Raw genomic sequence first — 15,747 nt, 5'->3', positions numbered from 1 at the left:
AAATTAAAAAAAGAATTTATAGAAAAAATTAACGTAGGTATAAAATAATTTTAATTTAAATAAAATAAATTTAATTTAACGTAGGTATAAAATAAAATTAATTTAAATAAATTTAATTTATTAAAAATTTCAATTTAATTTTACGTAGGTATGAAATAAAAAAAATAAAATTTAATTTATTACAAAATTAAATTAAATTTAACGTAGGTATAACATAAAATAAATTTAATTTAAATTATAAAAAATATTCATTTATAAAAAAATAAGTAGGTATAAAATACATTTTAATTAAATTAAAAATTTAAATTAAATGTAACGTAGGTATAAAATAAAATGTAATTAAAATAAATAATAAATACATTTTATTTTCTACCTCCGTGACTTTACCGAAAGAAACAAAGAGTGTGGACCCACGTGACATCAAGGCTGTCCTAGTCTAGGCAAGGCCTCAGGGTGTACCGGGCCTTTCACAGCAGCAGCAGCAGCAACAACGGTTCTCTTGAGAAAATGCTTTTAAAAAAAGTCAACGTAGCTTACCTTGACACTCGCGAACTTTAAAGATTAAAATAATTAAAACAAAACTAAACACTCACGCATTAAAAATGGTAGCGTCCTCCCGCGATCTGATTGGTCGCCGCGTGCCAAAGTGGGGAGGGGGGAGGGCCAGCGATCCGCTTGGTCGAGAGGCAAACCTGGGCGCGTCTCCGGCGGTGGTGCGCAGCGATTGGTCAACGATTGTCCTATGCTAATTAGTTTTAATCTGTATGCTAATGTAGTTTATTTATCCATACTCATTAAGTTTAATGTTTATCCTAAATTAGTTAAAAATGTATGCTCGTTTAGTTAACATTCTATGATAGTATCGTTATCTTTTTTATGCTATAACAGCAGTGCATACTGGCTGTGGTGGTACCTGCTATGATTACAGCAGTACATACTGACTAGTGGTACCTGCTATGATTACAGCAGGTATACTGACTAGTGGTACCTGCTATAATTACATCAGTGCATACTGTAGTGGTACCTGCTTTCACTACAGCAGTGCATACTGACCGTGGTGGTACCTGCTAAGGTTACAGCAGTGCATACTGCTTATATGCTTTATCACGTGTCGTGAATGTGATAGTTTCATCCCAGAAATGGTGTCCTTGACCGGCCCAGAGCAGACATTTCACTTTGCCTTAGAACCAGAGGTGGCACAGCATTAGCAATTAGAAATGAGTGGGTTATGACGTACTGTACTTCACTCTTATCGACCATTTACATAAGTCTGTGTTACTGGCGTTGTGCTGCCTTGGCTGGTACCAACTTCTTCTTTGACCACATGGACCACGTGGATGAACGGTCTACGCGAGTCGAGCGACCGATGGAGAAGACCTATGGGGGCACGCGGCAGGAGACTCTCAGGCGAAATTGTGGAAGTCGCGTGACAGAGGCCACGCGTGGAGGATAGACGCATGCTGGTGAGACGTCGTCTTCAGTTTAATTTAAGTTTCACGTGTCAGGTGTAGAGCCCTGTGAGCCGTGCGGCCCTTGACTCGGGTGCAACTGCAACAAACAAAAAACGTGAACATATTCATGTTGTGGGTCACTGTTGACGATGTGGGTCCCTACTGACGAGGTGAGTGTCCATATTCATGTTGTGGGTCACTGTTGACGATGTGGGTCCCGATTGAAGATATGGGTCTGGATTAAAGAGGTGAGCGTCTCTTTTGATGTGGGTCTCTATTGACGAGGCGAGCATCCCTGTTGACGATGTTGGTCCCTGATGAGGATGTGGGTCCGTGTTAACGATGTTAGCACTGAATTGGTCCTCGTCTAATAGCCTATATGTTCTACCATATGTAAACCCATACGACAATAAATGTTACAATACATAGCATGTATAAGAATTCAAATTCATGTCAACCACCACTCACCCTCCCCTCGACTCACTCCCACGATCAGCCCTCCACTAGGGTACCCCCCCCCGCCCACACCGGTGGCAGAGGGCCTTGTTGGACCCAAGACACCTCTCCTTCTTTCCACAGAGCTACAAGACATTCAGAGTCTAGTCGTCCTACACATCGTCAGCAAGACGGATGAGGTGAGCTACGTCTGGTTGTGTGTGGCGCCGAGCGTGAAGATTTTCTTCTCTTCTGCAGCGTGCGTCCACGTCAACTTTCACCATCAAGCGCGCCCAGACTCCTCCACGGCTCCGCTGCCTCTCCTGCCCTCGTCCTCCTGCTTCCACTCCGTCCGATCGCCCCCCTCTCCTCCCGCCCCTTGCCGTCTCTCTTCACACGCGCACTCCGACCTCCCTCGCCTTCCACGCCAGGAGGTACGCCCGAGATCATTCGTCCTGCCCGCACCAGCGGCTCACCCATCGTCTGACCGCGTCTCTGGTCATGCAGGTAAGGGCACCATCGCGGCGTAGCGGTTAGCGGCGCTGCGCTATTCTCGCTCACGGCCAATACCAGCGACAATTAGGGGCCGTCCGTGAATGACGTCACGCACCTAGAGGGGGGGGGGGCGGGCTCAGACGTTTGTGATGTGACAAGGGGGGGGGGGGGTTGAGAAAAGTGACGTCACATCAAATTGCGCAACTTTAAATAAATATAAACGCGTTCTACTTAAATAGACTTTGTAATGTTTTCTACCTACAACATCAGAGTGCAGCGCCACATTAACGACGCACAACAATGACAATAGTTTAAAGGGATTTGAAGCATGTTTTATTTTTTGGGGGGGGGGGGGGCAGAGCTTTGTTACGTCACATTTGAGGGGGAGGGGTCTGACTTTTCGTGACGTCGTATGACGATGGGGGAGGGGTCAAAAATCCTCTAAAATCACGTGACGTCATTTAAGGTCGGCCCCTTACCTGAAGCAGTCCTGAGCGTCACTTAGGTGGACTCAGCCATAATTAAGGTGGTGAGGTGGGTGGGGGTGCTAACATCAGAATTTGAGAGCGGCCAGCCGTGGTTCTGTCCACACCAGCCCCTGGTGTTGTTCCATCGCGACCCTCACCGGTGCTAGCTAACAGCGCACGCCCAGTGGGAGTCGATGAGTCCGTGGGTTTCTGTGCGAGTCCGTGGGTCCACGTGTGGGTCTGTGGATGCGTCAGTCTACATTGGGGAGCCTTTGTCTTTGCAGTTTGGGGACTAGTGCAGCACTAGTGTGTAGTAGTGTATAGTGTAGTGTATAGTAGTGTAGTGTATAGTAGTGTAGTGTGTAGTGTATAGTGTAGTGTAGTGTATAGTAGTGTAGTGTATAGTTGCAGTGTATAGTGTAGTGTATAGTGTAGTGTATAGTAGTGTATAGTGTAGTGTATAGTTTAGTATACTAGTTATCACGTGACTAGTGTAGCTAGCCAGGTGGTGACCACACCCGTGTTTGCATCTCCACTCGTCCCGTGTTTGCAAGTAAGCGCTCGTGTGTGTATGTGCACCCGCGTGTTTGTTCGTGTCTGTATGTACGCACACTGTTGCACATGGTTCGCTCGTGTGGGTGTGTAGTGGAACGCACTAATGAAAACGTTGCCTCGTTACGCGGTAAATGATGCGGCACAACAGGAGGGCACTACAGGGATGAGGCTCTCCACTCTTGGTGCTGTGAATTAAAACAGCGCCAGGGTGGAGAATCCTGTCCCTACAGCTCGTAGCTGTGACGGAGCGAGAGTGATCAGCGGACAGCCACCATGGTTGCCAGGTAAGGGGAGACTTCAACTGGAACTCTCCTCCACACGTGTTCCCCGTGAACATTGTCGCAATAAACGTACGATCAGGAATCTTTAAAATATCAGATCTTCGTCGTTCCGCAAGAATATTAACGCTCAAACTCGTATCGAACTCTTCATGAATTCAGTTGGTCAAACAGTTCAGGTACTCGGCAAAGCATTTCACCACCCAGTATGCAACAGTTAAACAATCTACTCCAAATCAACACCGAAATGTCAAATTATCATCCACCATTGACTTCCACATCGATGGAAGCCATTTGCCATGACGTCCAAGCCATTAAACAACGGAACAACGAACGTGCCATTCAAATACATCTTGAAACCCATTATCTGAAGTGCTTTGTATTAAACAATAACTAAATAATAGAAACACGTTTACAATTTCGATTTAAAGCTTTCGTGACCGCAATGATTCATCTTCTTTGGTTCTTTCGGTAAAGTCACGTAGAATGAGAATAAAATAATAAATTGATAATATAAAATAACACAATATTCTCACGACGTCTCGGCCACAACACAAGCGGCCTTCATCAGGTGAAGGGACGAGACTGTCTGGTAGACAGTCTCGTAGACAATCTCGTCCCTTCACCTGATGAAGGCCACTTGTGTTGTGGCCGAAACGTCGTGAGAATATTATTATTTTATCAATTTATTATTTTATTCTCATTCTACGTGACTTTACCGAAAGAACCAAAGAACACGTTTACAATATTGAGCGAAGTTATAGTCACGGACTTTTTCCAACTTTAGCTCAACAGGACCACAAAAGCTTGGATGTGGTTCATAATAAATTAATCAATCTGATTGAAATCATCAACTGGCCAAACACTTTTCGATTTCAACATCACCTTATAAAATAACATTTTAAATATAAGCGCACAACTTTATCTATCTGTGATGAGCGCTGCACCTTTCCGTTGTTTTCATGCAGGGGGCGCTGCAAACCTACGCACCCCCTGCATTGACGACAGAGGCGCAGGGACAGACGTTCGATTACGTTGGAATCGATCTGCAGACGGCGGTCTTCTCGCATGGCCAGCAGCTCCGTGTCGCCTTAGCTCGATCCCGCAATCCCAAACAGGTGATAGTCCGCATCGAACCGAACCCCCGGCAAGGCCGTCTACTTAACGTTGAGAGAAAATTCACACGAAATCTCCTTTTCAATGAAGTCTTCCAGATGTAAATTGAGACAAGCTTTTAATGAAGAAATACAATCATCTAATTCAAAACACAACACAATTCAAAGATGTTTCATTTTAAAACTTCAAAACGGAGCATGGGGTACTTGCGTGAATGCGTCCTTCGTGTGCAAATGTTGTGACTTTCCTGGCCTGAAAGCTGTCAATGTGTTGGACCCTTATTGGTGCAAAGCGTCTCAACAACAGCAGTGTGGTTTGCTTCAACCGATAGGTACGAACATCCAGACGTCAATCAGCAAGGAGCACTTCTAGTCCTAGTTAGACAAAATCTATGTCGACACGTAAGACAAAACTACAATTCGTGTTGTAGATAATATACCTCCTCCTATACGTGTAACTTTCAAGTGGTATGCCTTGTAACTGATGAATGATCCGAGCGTGATCCCTATTTCAAAGACAATGAGTTGCTCCAGAGGCAGACGCTTCGTGGAACAAAAAAATACCCTTTGACCTGTATCACAAGAACAACGGATCTCAACTGAGTTCTCTGTACAGCTTACTTCCAAAACACACACACACTTTGTCCAAACATCACTTATTCAATGTTTGACCCTCAGACAAAATGTTACATGCACGCGCACAATCAGACAAGTATTCATTCTAAATTATTGACAGGCATATTAACAAAATAGAATTTCTGCAGCGAAATTGACTGCATCACGTTACATCGTATTAACAAGAAGTTATTTTACAAATACGCACCGTCTGCTTAACAGTGTATGTACACCGTACTATTGTTGCATCATTCAAAACGAGTAGGCCGTTGCATGCTGGCGCCTGGGTCAAAATGTAGCAAATTCAAACCATTACGCTACAAATAGATCACGGCACTTCGATGGCAACACAAGCAATCGTCATCAGGTGGGACAAGCACAGCAGCAAGAAGAAGAAACTGCTGGAGTAGGCGCCTACTACTTCAGCAGTTTCTCTTGCTGTGGTTGTCCCACCTGATGATGATTGCTTGTGTTGTGATCTAAACGCCGTGATCTGTTATGTTTCTACTACGTGGTGACTTTACTGAAAGAATTCAAGAGTGTGGATTCCTGCAGTCACGAAAGCTTCGAATCAAGATTGCCTACAAACTACACAACTGAGATGACGCATCAATCATCGCCCCCTACTGACAGGCTCTTGTCCACATGCAGGCCGGTGCAGGGCCACCACCTTGTGCCACACAGGGGCAGCTGCTACTTGGGGATGTTTCAGACGAGGTACGACACAAAACTCTGAGTTGCTGAGGCGGTTAAGAAAGCACCGTGTAAATGCAATTATTATAACATAGTGAATGCTTGGGGGCTTATTGTCTCTCGCTCCTGGTTAAAGATCTACCCAACCCACAGGTCCACAACGACTGGCCGCTCTTACCCTGCAGGTTGAACCAAGGAACTGAGTGTCCAACTTCACGTTCTTGTCATTAAAGGCCTGTGACAAAGGTGCATCTATTGGAGCGACATTGTCTCAAGCTTACACATCTACCGGGTCTCCACTTGACTTTGTATTGTCTCGGAGGAAGTCCACCCACACCTCCACTTCCACAAACTGCTGGGAGTTGCCTCGCTCTGCCTCACAGTCAGAATTCTCCTCCTGCTTCACGTTGCCTCCATCGATGTGAAGGTCCCATTTTGGATTTGAATCTTCATCTTCACATTTCACCTTCACTTCTTCACTCTTCACCATCACTTCTTCACATTTCACCTTCACTTCTTCACATTTCACCATCACCTCTTCATATTTCACCTCGATACCTTTAAAAGTGTCGAAGCTGGGATTTTCCTCCGGTTCGTGTTTCATGAGGGATGGGCTCATTGCGGCACTTTGACTTTCACAAGCTGATTTCAGACTGCACTCCTTGTGGATCTTCTGATGCTTGTGCGTTCTCTGGTGTACTTGAAGATTTGATGAATTTGCAAATGCCTTCCCACACACACTGCACTTGAAGGGTTTCTCTCCCATGTGTGTTCTCTGGTGTTTTTTAAGAGCAGATGACCGTGAAAATGCCTTCCCACAAACAGTGCACTTGAAGGGTTTCTCTCCCGTGTGTGTTTTCTGGTGTCTTTGAAGATTAGATGAATCTAAAAATGCCTTCCCACAAACACTGCACTTGAAGGGTTTCTCTCCCGTGTGCGTTCTCTGGTGTGTTTTAAGAGCAAATGAATCTGAAAATGCCTTCCCACACACACTGCACCTGAAGGGTTTCTCTCCCGTGTGTGTTCTCTGGTGTGTTTTAAGAGCAAATGAATCTGAAAATGCCTTCCCACACACACTGCACCTGAAGGGTTTCTCTCCCGTGTGTGTTCTCTGGTGTTTTTTAAGAGTAGATGAATCTGAAAATGTCTTCCCACACACACTGCACCTGAAGGGTTTCTCTCCTGTGTGTGTTCGCTGGTGTGTTTTAAGAGCAGATGACCATGAAAATGCCTTCACACAGACACTGCACTTGAAGGGGTTCTCTCCCGTGTGTGTTCTCTGGTGTACTTTAAGATGTGGTGACTGTGAAAACGTCTTCCCGCACAGAGTGCACTTGAAGGGTTTCTCTCCCGTGTGTGTTCTCTCGTGTACTTGAAGATTTGATGACTGTGCAAACATCATCCCACACAAAATGCACCTGAAGGGTTTCTCTCCTGTGTGTGTTCTCTGGTGTATTTTAAGAGCAGATGACCGTGAAAATGCCTTCCCACACACACTGCACCTGAAGGGTTTCTCTCCTGTGTGAGTTCTCTGGTGGGTCTTAAGAACTGATGGCCATGCAAATGCCTTGTCACACACACTGCACTTGAAGGGTTTCTCTCCCGTGTGTCTTCTCTGGTGTGTTTTAAGAGCAAATGAACCTGAAAATGTCTTCCGACACACACTGCACCTGAAGGGTTTCTCTCCCGTGTGTGTTCTCTGGTGTTTTTTAAGAGTAGATGAATCTGAAAACGTCTTCCCACACACACTGCACTTGAAGGGTTTCTCTCCCGTGTGTGTTCTCTGGTGTGTTTTAAGAGCAGATGACCATGAAAATGTCTTCCCACACACACTGCACCTGAAGGGTTTCTCTCCCGTGTGTGTTCTCTGGTGTGTTTTAAGAGTAGATGAATCTGAAAATGTCTTCCCACACAGTGCATTTGAAGGGTTGCTTTCCCGTGTGTGTTCTCTGGTGTTTTTTAAGAGCAAATGACTGTGAAAATGCCTTTACACACACAGTGCACTTGAAGGGTTTCTCTCCTGTGTGTGTTCGCTGGTGGGTCTCAAGAACTGATGACCATGCAAATGCCTTGTCACACACAGTGCACTTGAAGGCTTTCTCTCCTGTGCGAGTTCTCTGGTGCTGTGTAAAATTTCCAGTCCGATCCGTGCTGTATGCACGCTGGTCGCATTGTTGACTTGTCGTACCGAGCTGCTGTGCTGACTGCCTTTGCTCCATCAGACCAGCGTCAGCTGCAGACAGAAAATAAGAATATCCACACCATCTACACGTCAGTATCGAGCCATGGAGGAATTAATATATACAGTCACACGTGACTTACACGTCTATATTCATTCATGTATTCATGACTAGCTGTACTACCCGGCTTCGCCCGGGACTTGGATCCACCACGTCCGGCCGCCTTTGTCTCCCCAGTGGCGATGTTCACACCACCACAGCAGTTACTCGTTTGAGGCTGAGTCGACCTAGGGGAGGCCCAGAAGCGGTTCATAGCGCGGCGTAGCGCTAACCGCTACACTACAATGCGTGACGCTTCCACACACACACACAGACACACACATACAAAGATCCCCCGTATAGCCTTAACAGACTGTAGGGACAAGTGCTGTTAGCGAGCACCTATGAAGGCCGGAACGGTACACAAGGGGGTGGGTGGCCAGCACCACGCCCGACCGCCTTTGTCTCCCTAGTGACGATGTTTACACACCGCACCAGGTACTCATTTGAGGCTGAGTCGACCTAGATACACAGATACACACACACAGAAACACACACAGACACACACACAGACAACGCTAACCGCTACACTACAATGCGTGACGCTTCCACATGCGAGGGTCACGTGACAGATTTGACGTCACAGCTCACTTGCCGTGCAAAAAATCTATACATTATTGAGCTCCCCCCCCAAAAAAAAACACACAAAAGTGTATTTGTATAATGTTTGCACGGTGTACAGTCTGGAAAGTACCCACATGGCAAATTTCCAGTTTGTTGCATGTCGGGAAGTACGCTAAACATTTTGAACAGACAACACACACAATCACAACTTTGCCTTTTATATATATTTCGAGATGCAGTGAAAAACTTTCCAAAAATTCATCACGCGGTTTCAGTTTTTTTATTTTCAGTTTGATTTATTTTGGTTATAGTCCCGTGAGCCATTCGGCTCTTGAATCGGGTGCAACCACAACAAGCAACAAAACAAATACACGACCAAGAAAAACATCTTACAGTGACTATGTGTGACTGTGCAAACAGCACTGTCATGGCACGCAATGAGAGGGCAAATGTCATAAATATTCCTGTAAGCCCTCGCATCTTCAACATTAATGTTGCCATAGAAACGTTGTGGGGTGTTTTGCTTCATTTAAAAAAAGAAAAATTAATATCTGTTATTTTGTTATTTAATTTTCTATCTACGTGACTTTACCGAAAGAACCAAGAATATTAATTCCTGCAGTCACCAAAGTTTAAAGTCAAAACATTCACACACGTTGACAAAGCCTCACCTTGTGTTGTTGTGGGCAGGTCGCTTTTGATAACAAGAGCGGTATAGCAGCTCAAGCGGGCTTGGCCTGGTAACAAAAGAAAATAAAAACTGCGTGAATATTTACAATAAAACAAAGTTACAAAGTGGCGAGCCGGGTGAAGACAAATTAAACTTAAGCGAGATAATTAAAGTAAACGCAATCAGGCGAGGGCAGGAGGCAAGGCCCCGCGTGGCTAGGCCCCGCGTTGTAAAGTTCCAACCTGGACATCGATTCCCATGCTCGCTGCTACTCAACTGACATCCCTACGAGAGAGAGCGAGGTTCTACCTTGGTAAACAACAACCACAACCACCACCACAACAACCACAATCGCAATGAGAATTTCTCACCTCGGATTTTAGTGCAGGAAGCGATAGCTTCCTGTTACCTCGTGACGTCACGCGGCAGCAGGTGATGTGACGTCACTTCGGGGGTACGAGACACGCTCCTCCCACAATGAGCGGCTCCGTAACTGAATTATCGAATGAATAAATTATGTTAATGTTGCGCCCATATGTTGTGAGTGCTGAACTCGTCGCAATAAACTCGCGACGGCTTTAACGAATACATTATGTTAATGAGCCGCCAGTCACTGGGCGTAGCTTTGCCCAAATAAGGATTGGCACTGGAACGCAATCGGCAGTGACCCAAGCGGAGGTGACGTCACGCTCAAGAGAGCGGTTGAATACCTTGGTGACATGACATCACTAGCGAGGTACACCTGCCCCTGGCGTTTCACGCCGATGAGGTAATGCAGAGTGGTGACGTCACAGAGCGGGATTGGAGTTAGTTGATTTAGATTCATTTTACATTGCTCCCTCCCTTGGGTGTGTGGGCTCAGCTACAACAACAACGTGGACATTATTGTGTATACACTGTGTGTGTACGTACACTGTGTGTGTGTGTACACTGTGTGTGTACACTGTGTGTGTGTGTACACTGTGTATGTGTGTGTATACACTGTGTGTATACACTGTGTGTGTGTACACTGTGTGTGTGTACACACTGTGTTTGTGTGTACACTGTGTGTGTGTACTCTGTGTGTATACACTGTGTGTATACACTGTGTGTGTGTACAATGTGTGTGTGTACACTGTGTTTGTACACTGTGTATACAGTGTGTGTGTGTACACTGTGTGTACACTGTGTGTGTGTACAGTGTGTGTACACTGTGTGTACGTATATACACTATGTATGTACATACACACTGTGTGTGTGTACACTGTGTGTGTGTACACTGTGTGTGTGTACACTGTGTGTGTGTACACTGTGTGTGTGTACACTGTGTGTGTGTAGTGGGGGGCACAGGTGGTGCATTGGCCAGTCATCTCAGTCAGTCGACCCATGGCATCTTTTCATCAATTTATTTTCAATTTATTATTTTTATTTATTATGAAAATGTTAATTTATTATTTTTTATCATTTATTTTTCTATCTACGTGACTTTACCGAAAGAACCAGGAATATGGTAGCGCTTTCTCTTTATTGCCGAGGTTCAAGATTCAAATCCGACAGGCATATCTGGCTACCCCAGAAACATTCACCACAATATGCGCTGTTCTGCTTAACAGCGGATGTCAAACAAACCACTGTGTCACTCACAACGCACATTGCATGTTGGTGTCACGGTCAAAATTGTGGCAATTCCAGACACTATCCAGAAACTCCACAGGGAGATGACGCATCAATGATCGCCCCCTACCGACAGACTCATGTCCATGTGCAGGCCGGTGCAGGGCCACCTTGTGCCACACAGGGGGAGCTGCCACTAGGGGGCGCCCTTCCATTGTTTGAGATGAGGTTCGATACGAAACACCGAGTTGCTGAGGCAATTAGGCAAGCGACTTATGAGTGCAAATATGTTGTTTATAACGTAGTGAATGATTGGGAGCTTAATTGTCTCTCGCTCCTGCTCACAGATTTACCCGGCCCACAGCTCCACAGATACCAGCCGCTCCTCCTGGGCAGGTTCGGTTACGTACGGTGCGAAATAAGTTCCAGACACACACACACAGAGACTCACACAGATACACACACAGAGACTCACACACAGACACACACACAGAGACCCATGGATTAACACGGTTGGCTAGGTATGGTGCGAAATAAATTACAGATAAACACTCCTTTGAGCAAGTTTGAGTCACGGGCCATGCAAGTTGACCGGGCGCGTGTTGCTACTGACAGTCGTTGAATACGGTTGGATAGACGCTGATAGAGAGACACACACACAGACAAGACAGGCAGATAGACACAGACAAGAGGAACACAGAGACGACAGAGAGACAGGCAGAGAGAAACACAGAGGCAAACAGATGACACAGACGGACAGAGACAGAGAGATGTTGAATCGAACACACTGAACTCGCTCCATTGAAAGAGATTCCTCGATCTTCGCAATCCCCGGAAGTCGTTCTTATTTTTATTGATTTAATTGCGTGTGGTGTGTACGTGCAAGCAATGTGGGATATCGATGTACACAGATATGAACAAGATCAGCAGACAAGACGTCTTTAATTTAATCGGTCTCTCCACGAAACAAGGGAATGTTGAACACAAAATATAAATCCCACGGCCTTCGTGCGAGTCCATAATTACTGCAGCATTGATTCAGTGCAAGCCAACTGTGGACCAGTTTTGGTGGACAATGTCTCAACAGTAGTGGGGCTTGCTTCAAGCCATGGTTGTGAACATCCAGACGTGAATCAGCAAAGAGCATTTCTAGTCCAAGTTCGACAAATCTACGTCAACACGTAAGACAAAATTATAATTCGTGTTGTAGAGAATGTATCTCCTCTGCGTGTAACTTTAAGGTGGTATGCCTTGTAACTGATGAATTATCCGAGTGTGCTTCCTATGTCAAAGACAATGAGTTGCTCCAGATGCTTCCTGAAACACAAAAATACCCTTTGACCTGTATCACAAGAACATCGGGTCTCACCTGAGTTATCTGTACAGGTTGCTTCCAAAACACACACGCACTTTGTCCTAACATCACTAATTCAATGTTTGACCCTTATAAAAAAAAAGTGATGCACGTACACACAAAATCAGACAAGTGTTCATTCTAAATTTCGATTTAAAGCTTTCGTGACTGCAAGGATTCATCTTAAGTCACGTAGAATGAGAATAAAATAATAAATTAATAAAATAAAACAATAAAGCAATTTCTATGACCAGTCTATTTCTATGACCAGTCACAAGCTAATCACTCAGCTATTTCAATGCTAAATTCTCCTGTTTTATATGTAAACCCCTTTGTCAAGGTGCCTCACCTCTCTAAACCAGCTTAAAAGATGCTACGAATCTTAACAGCGTTCATTGAAGCTCTGTCGTCCCGACAGGTCTGTTCCTTTCACCTGAAAGCCACTTGTGTTGTGGCCGAAACGTCGTGAGAATTTTATTGTGTTATTTGATTTTATTATTATAATCTCATTCTACGTGACTTTAACGAAAGAACCAAAATAAATGTTCATTCTAAATTATTGACTGGAATTTTAAGAAAATGTAATTACTGCAGTGAAATCTACTGCATCAGATAACATCTGATTAAAAAGCTATTTGAAAAAATATGCACCGTCTGCTTAACAGTGGATGTAAAACATACTATTGTGTCATTCAAAACGAGTAGGCCATTGCATGCTGGCGAATTCTAAACATTAGCGATAAATTACACAACTGAGATGAAACATCAATCATCGCCCCCTACTGACAGCCTCTTGTTCACATACTCTTTGATTCTTTCAGTAATGTCACGTAGGCAGAAAAAATAATAATAGATCACGACGTTTCGATCGTAACACAAGCGGTCGTCCTCAGGCGGAAAAAAATAATAAATGCAGGCCGGTGCAGGGCCACCACCCTGTGCCACACAGGGGCAGCTGCTACTTGGGGATGCTCTTCGAGTGTTTCAGACGAGATACGATACAAAACTCGGAGTTGCAAAGGTTATTAAGCAAGCACCGTGTAAATGCAATTATTTAGTGAATGCTTGGGAGCTTCTTGGCTCTCGCTCCTGGTTAAAGATCTCCCCAACCCACAGGTCCACAAAGACTGGCCGCTCGCTCTTACTCTGCAGGTTGAACCTAGGAATTGAGTGTTCAACTTCACATTCTTGTCATTAAAGGCCTGTGACAAAGATGCATCTATTGTAGCGACATCGTCTCTGGCTTACACATCTACCGGGTCTCCACTTGACTTTGTATTGTCTAGGAAGTCCACCCACACCTCCACTTCCACAAACTGTTGGGAGTTGCCTCGCTCTGCCTCACAGTCAGAAATCTCCTCCTGCTTCACGTTGCCTCCATCGATGTGAAGGTCCCATTTTGGAGTTGAATCTTCATCTTCACATTTCACCTTCACTTCTTCACTCTTCACCATCACATCTTCACATTTCACCTTCACCTCTTCATATTTCACCATCACCTCTTCATATTTCACCTCGATAACTTTAAAAGTGTCCAAACTGGGATTTTCTTCTGGTTCGTGTTTCATGAGGGATGGGCTCATGGCGGCACTTTGACTTTCACAAGCTGATTTCAGACTCCACTCCTTGTGGATCTTCTGATGCTTCTGTGTTCTCTGGTGTACTTGAAGATTTGATGAATTTGCAAACATCTGCCTACACACAGTGCACTTGAAGGGTTTCTCTCCCGTGTGTGTTCTCTGGTGTACTACAAGAGCAGATGAATGTGCAAACGCCTTCCCACACACACTGCACTTGAAGGGTTTCTCTCCCGTGTGTGTTCTCTGGTGTACTTTAAGATGTGGTGACTGTGCAAACGCCATCCCGCACAGAATGCACCTGAAGGGTTTCTCTCCCGTGTGTGTTCTCTGGTGTCTTTGAAGATGTGACACATGTACAAACGCCTTCCCGCACAAGGTGCACCTGAAGGGTTTCACTCCCGTGTGTGTTCTCTGGTGGGTCTGAAGAACTGATGGCCAGGCAAATGCCTTCCCACACACAGTGCACTTAAAGGGTTTCTCTCCAGTGTGTGTTCTCTGATGTTTTTTAACAACAGATGACTGTGCAAATGCCTCCCCATACACACTGCACTTGAAGGGTTTCTCTCCCGTGTGTGTTCTCTGGTGTTTTTTAAGAGCAGATGGCCGTGAAAATGCCTTCCCACAAACACTGCACTTGAAGGGTTTCTCTCCCGTGTGTGTTCTCTGGTGTCTTTGAAGATTAGATGAATCTGGAAATGCCTTCCCACACACACTGCACTTGAAGGGTTTCTCTCCCGTGTGTGTTCTCTGGTGTTTTTTAAGAGCAGATGACTGTGAAAATGCCTTGTTACACACACTGCACTTGAAGGGTTTCTCTCCCGTGTGAGTTCTCTGGTGTATCTCAAGAACTGATGGCCATGCAAATGCCTTCCCACACACTGTGCACTTGAAGGGTTTCTCTCCCGTGCGAGTTCTCTGGTGATGTGTCAAATTTCCAGTCCGATCCGTGCTGTATGCACGCTGGTCGCATTGTTGACTTGTCGTACCGAGCTGTGCCGACGGCCTTTGCTCCATCAGACCAGCGTCAGCTGCAGACAGAAAAAAATAATATCCACACCATCGACACGTCAGTATCGATGCACAGAGGAATATATAGTCACATGTGACTTACACGTCTATACTTATTCATATATTCATGATGTAGTGAAAAAGTGTCCCAAATTCATCACACGGGCTGTGATGGCACACAATGAGAGGGCAAATGGTTATAAACATGCCTGGAAGCCCTCGTATCTTCAAAATGAATGATAACCCAAAACTCTAAGCACACAATTTCGGCTGTCTGGCTACAAAAGGAATATTTCTAAGAGCTAAATTCAGCTGACATAGCATGAATTAATGTTCAATCACAACTCAGATGTCCTTGAATGCTGGGATGAACAGTTCCGACTTCAGCTGAATGTGTGTGCTGTGTTCACATCCTGTTTCCATTCTTATTAAGAGTTCCTGAGGAAAACAAAAATAAACTATTGTTTTGATATAACCTCCGTGTGCAATAGAGTTAATAGACTTAACTGCAAACACAAACTTGACACTGTCACACACTGCCATGAGTAAAAAGGTTGCGGTGTGACCAGAACCATGCCTGGCCACCTTCATCTGC

General features: G+C 44.9%; 2 protein-coding genes across 2 annotated transcripts; both read right to left on the bottom strand.

Moving 5' to 3' along the window:
* Window positions 1–4,898: 4,898 nt before the first annotated feature.
* On the bottom strand, window positions 4,899–8,085 carry LOC142921831 (uncharacterized; the record flags this gene model as incomplete). Its single annotated transcript, XM_076063167.1, has 1 exon — window positions 4,899–8,085. A coding segment is annotated over one exon (1,704 nt), but the record flags the coding sequence as incomplete, so codon positions are not given.
* Window positions 8,086–11,744: 3,659 nt separating this feature from the next.
* LOC142921789 (uncharacterized) lies at window positions 11,745–15,068 on the bottom strand (the record flags this gene model as incomplete). Its single annotated transcript, XM_076063123.1, has 1 exon — window positions 11,745–15,068. A coding segment is annotated over one exon (1,260 nt), but the record flags the coding sequence as incomplete, so codon positions are not given.
* Between the last annotated feature and the right edge of the window lie 679 nt (window positions 15,069–15,747).

The sequence above is a fragment of the Petromyzon marinus genome, unplaced genomic scaffold, assembly GCF_048934315.1.
Source record: "Petromyzon marinus isolate PM22_M1 ecotype Great Lakes invasive population unplaced genomic scaffold, UKy_Petmar_22M1.pri1.0 PM_G_Scaffold_9, whole genome shotgun sequence".
In the NCBI taxonomy this organism is placed as follows: domain Eukaryota; kingdom Metazoa; phylum Chordata; class Hyperoartia; order Petromyzontiformes; family Petromyzontidae; genus Petromyzon; species Petromyzon marinus.
The sequence above is the reverse complement of the archived record's forward strand: the minus strand, read 5'-3'. Positions and strand labels throughout refer to the sequence as shown.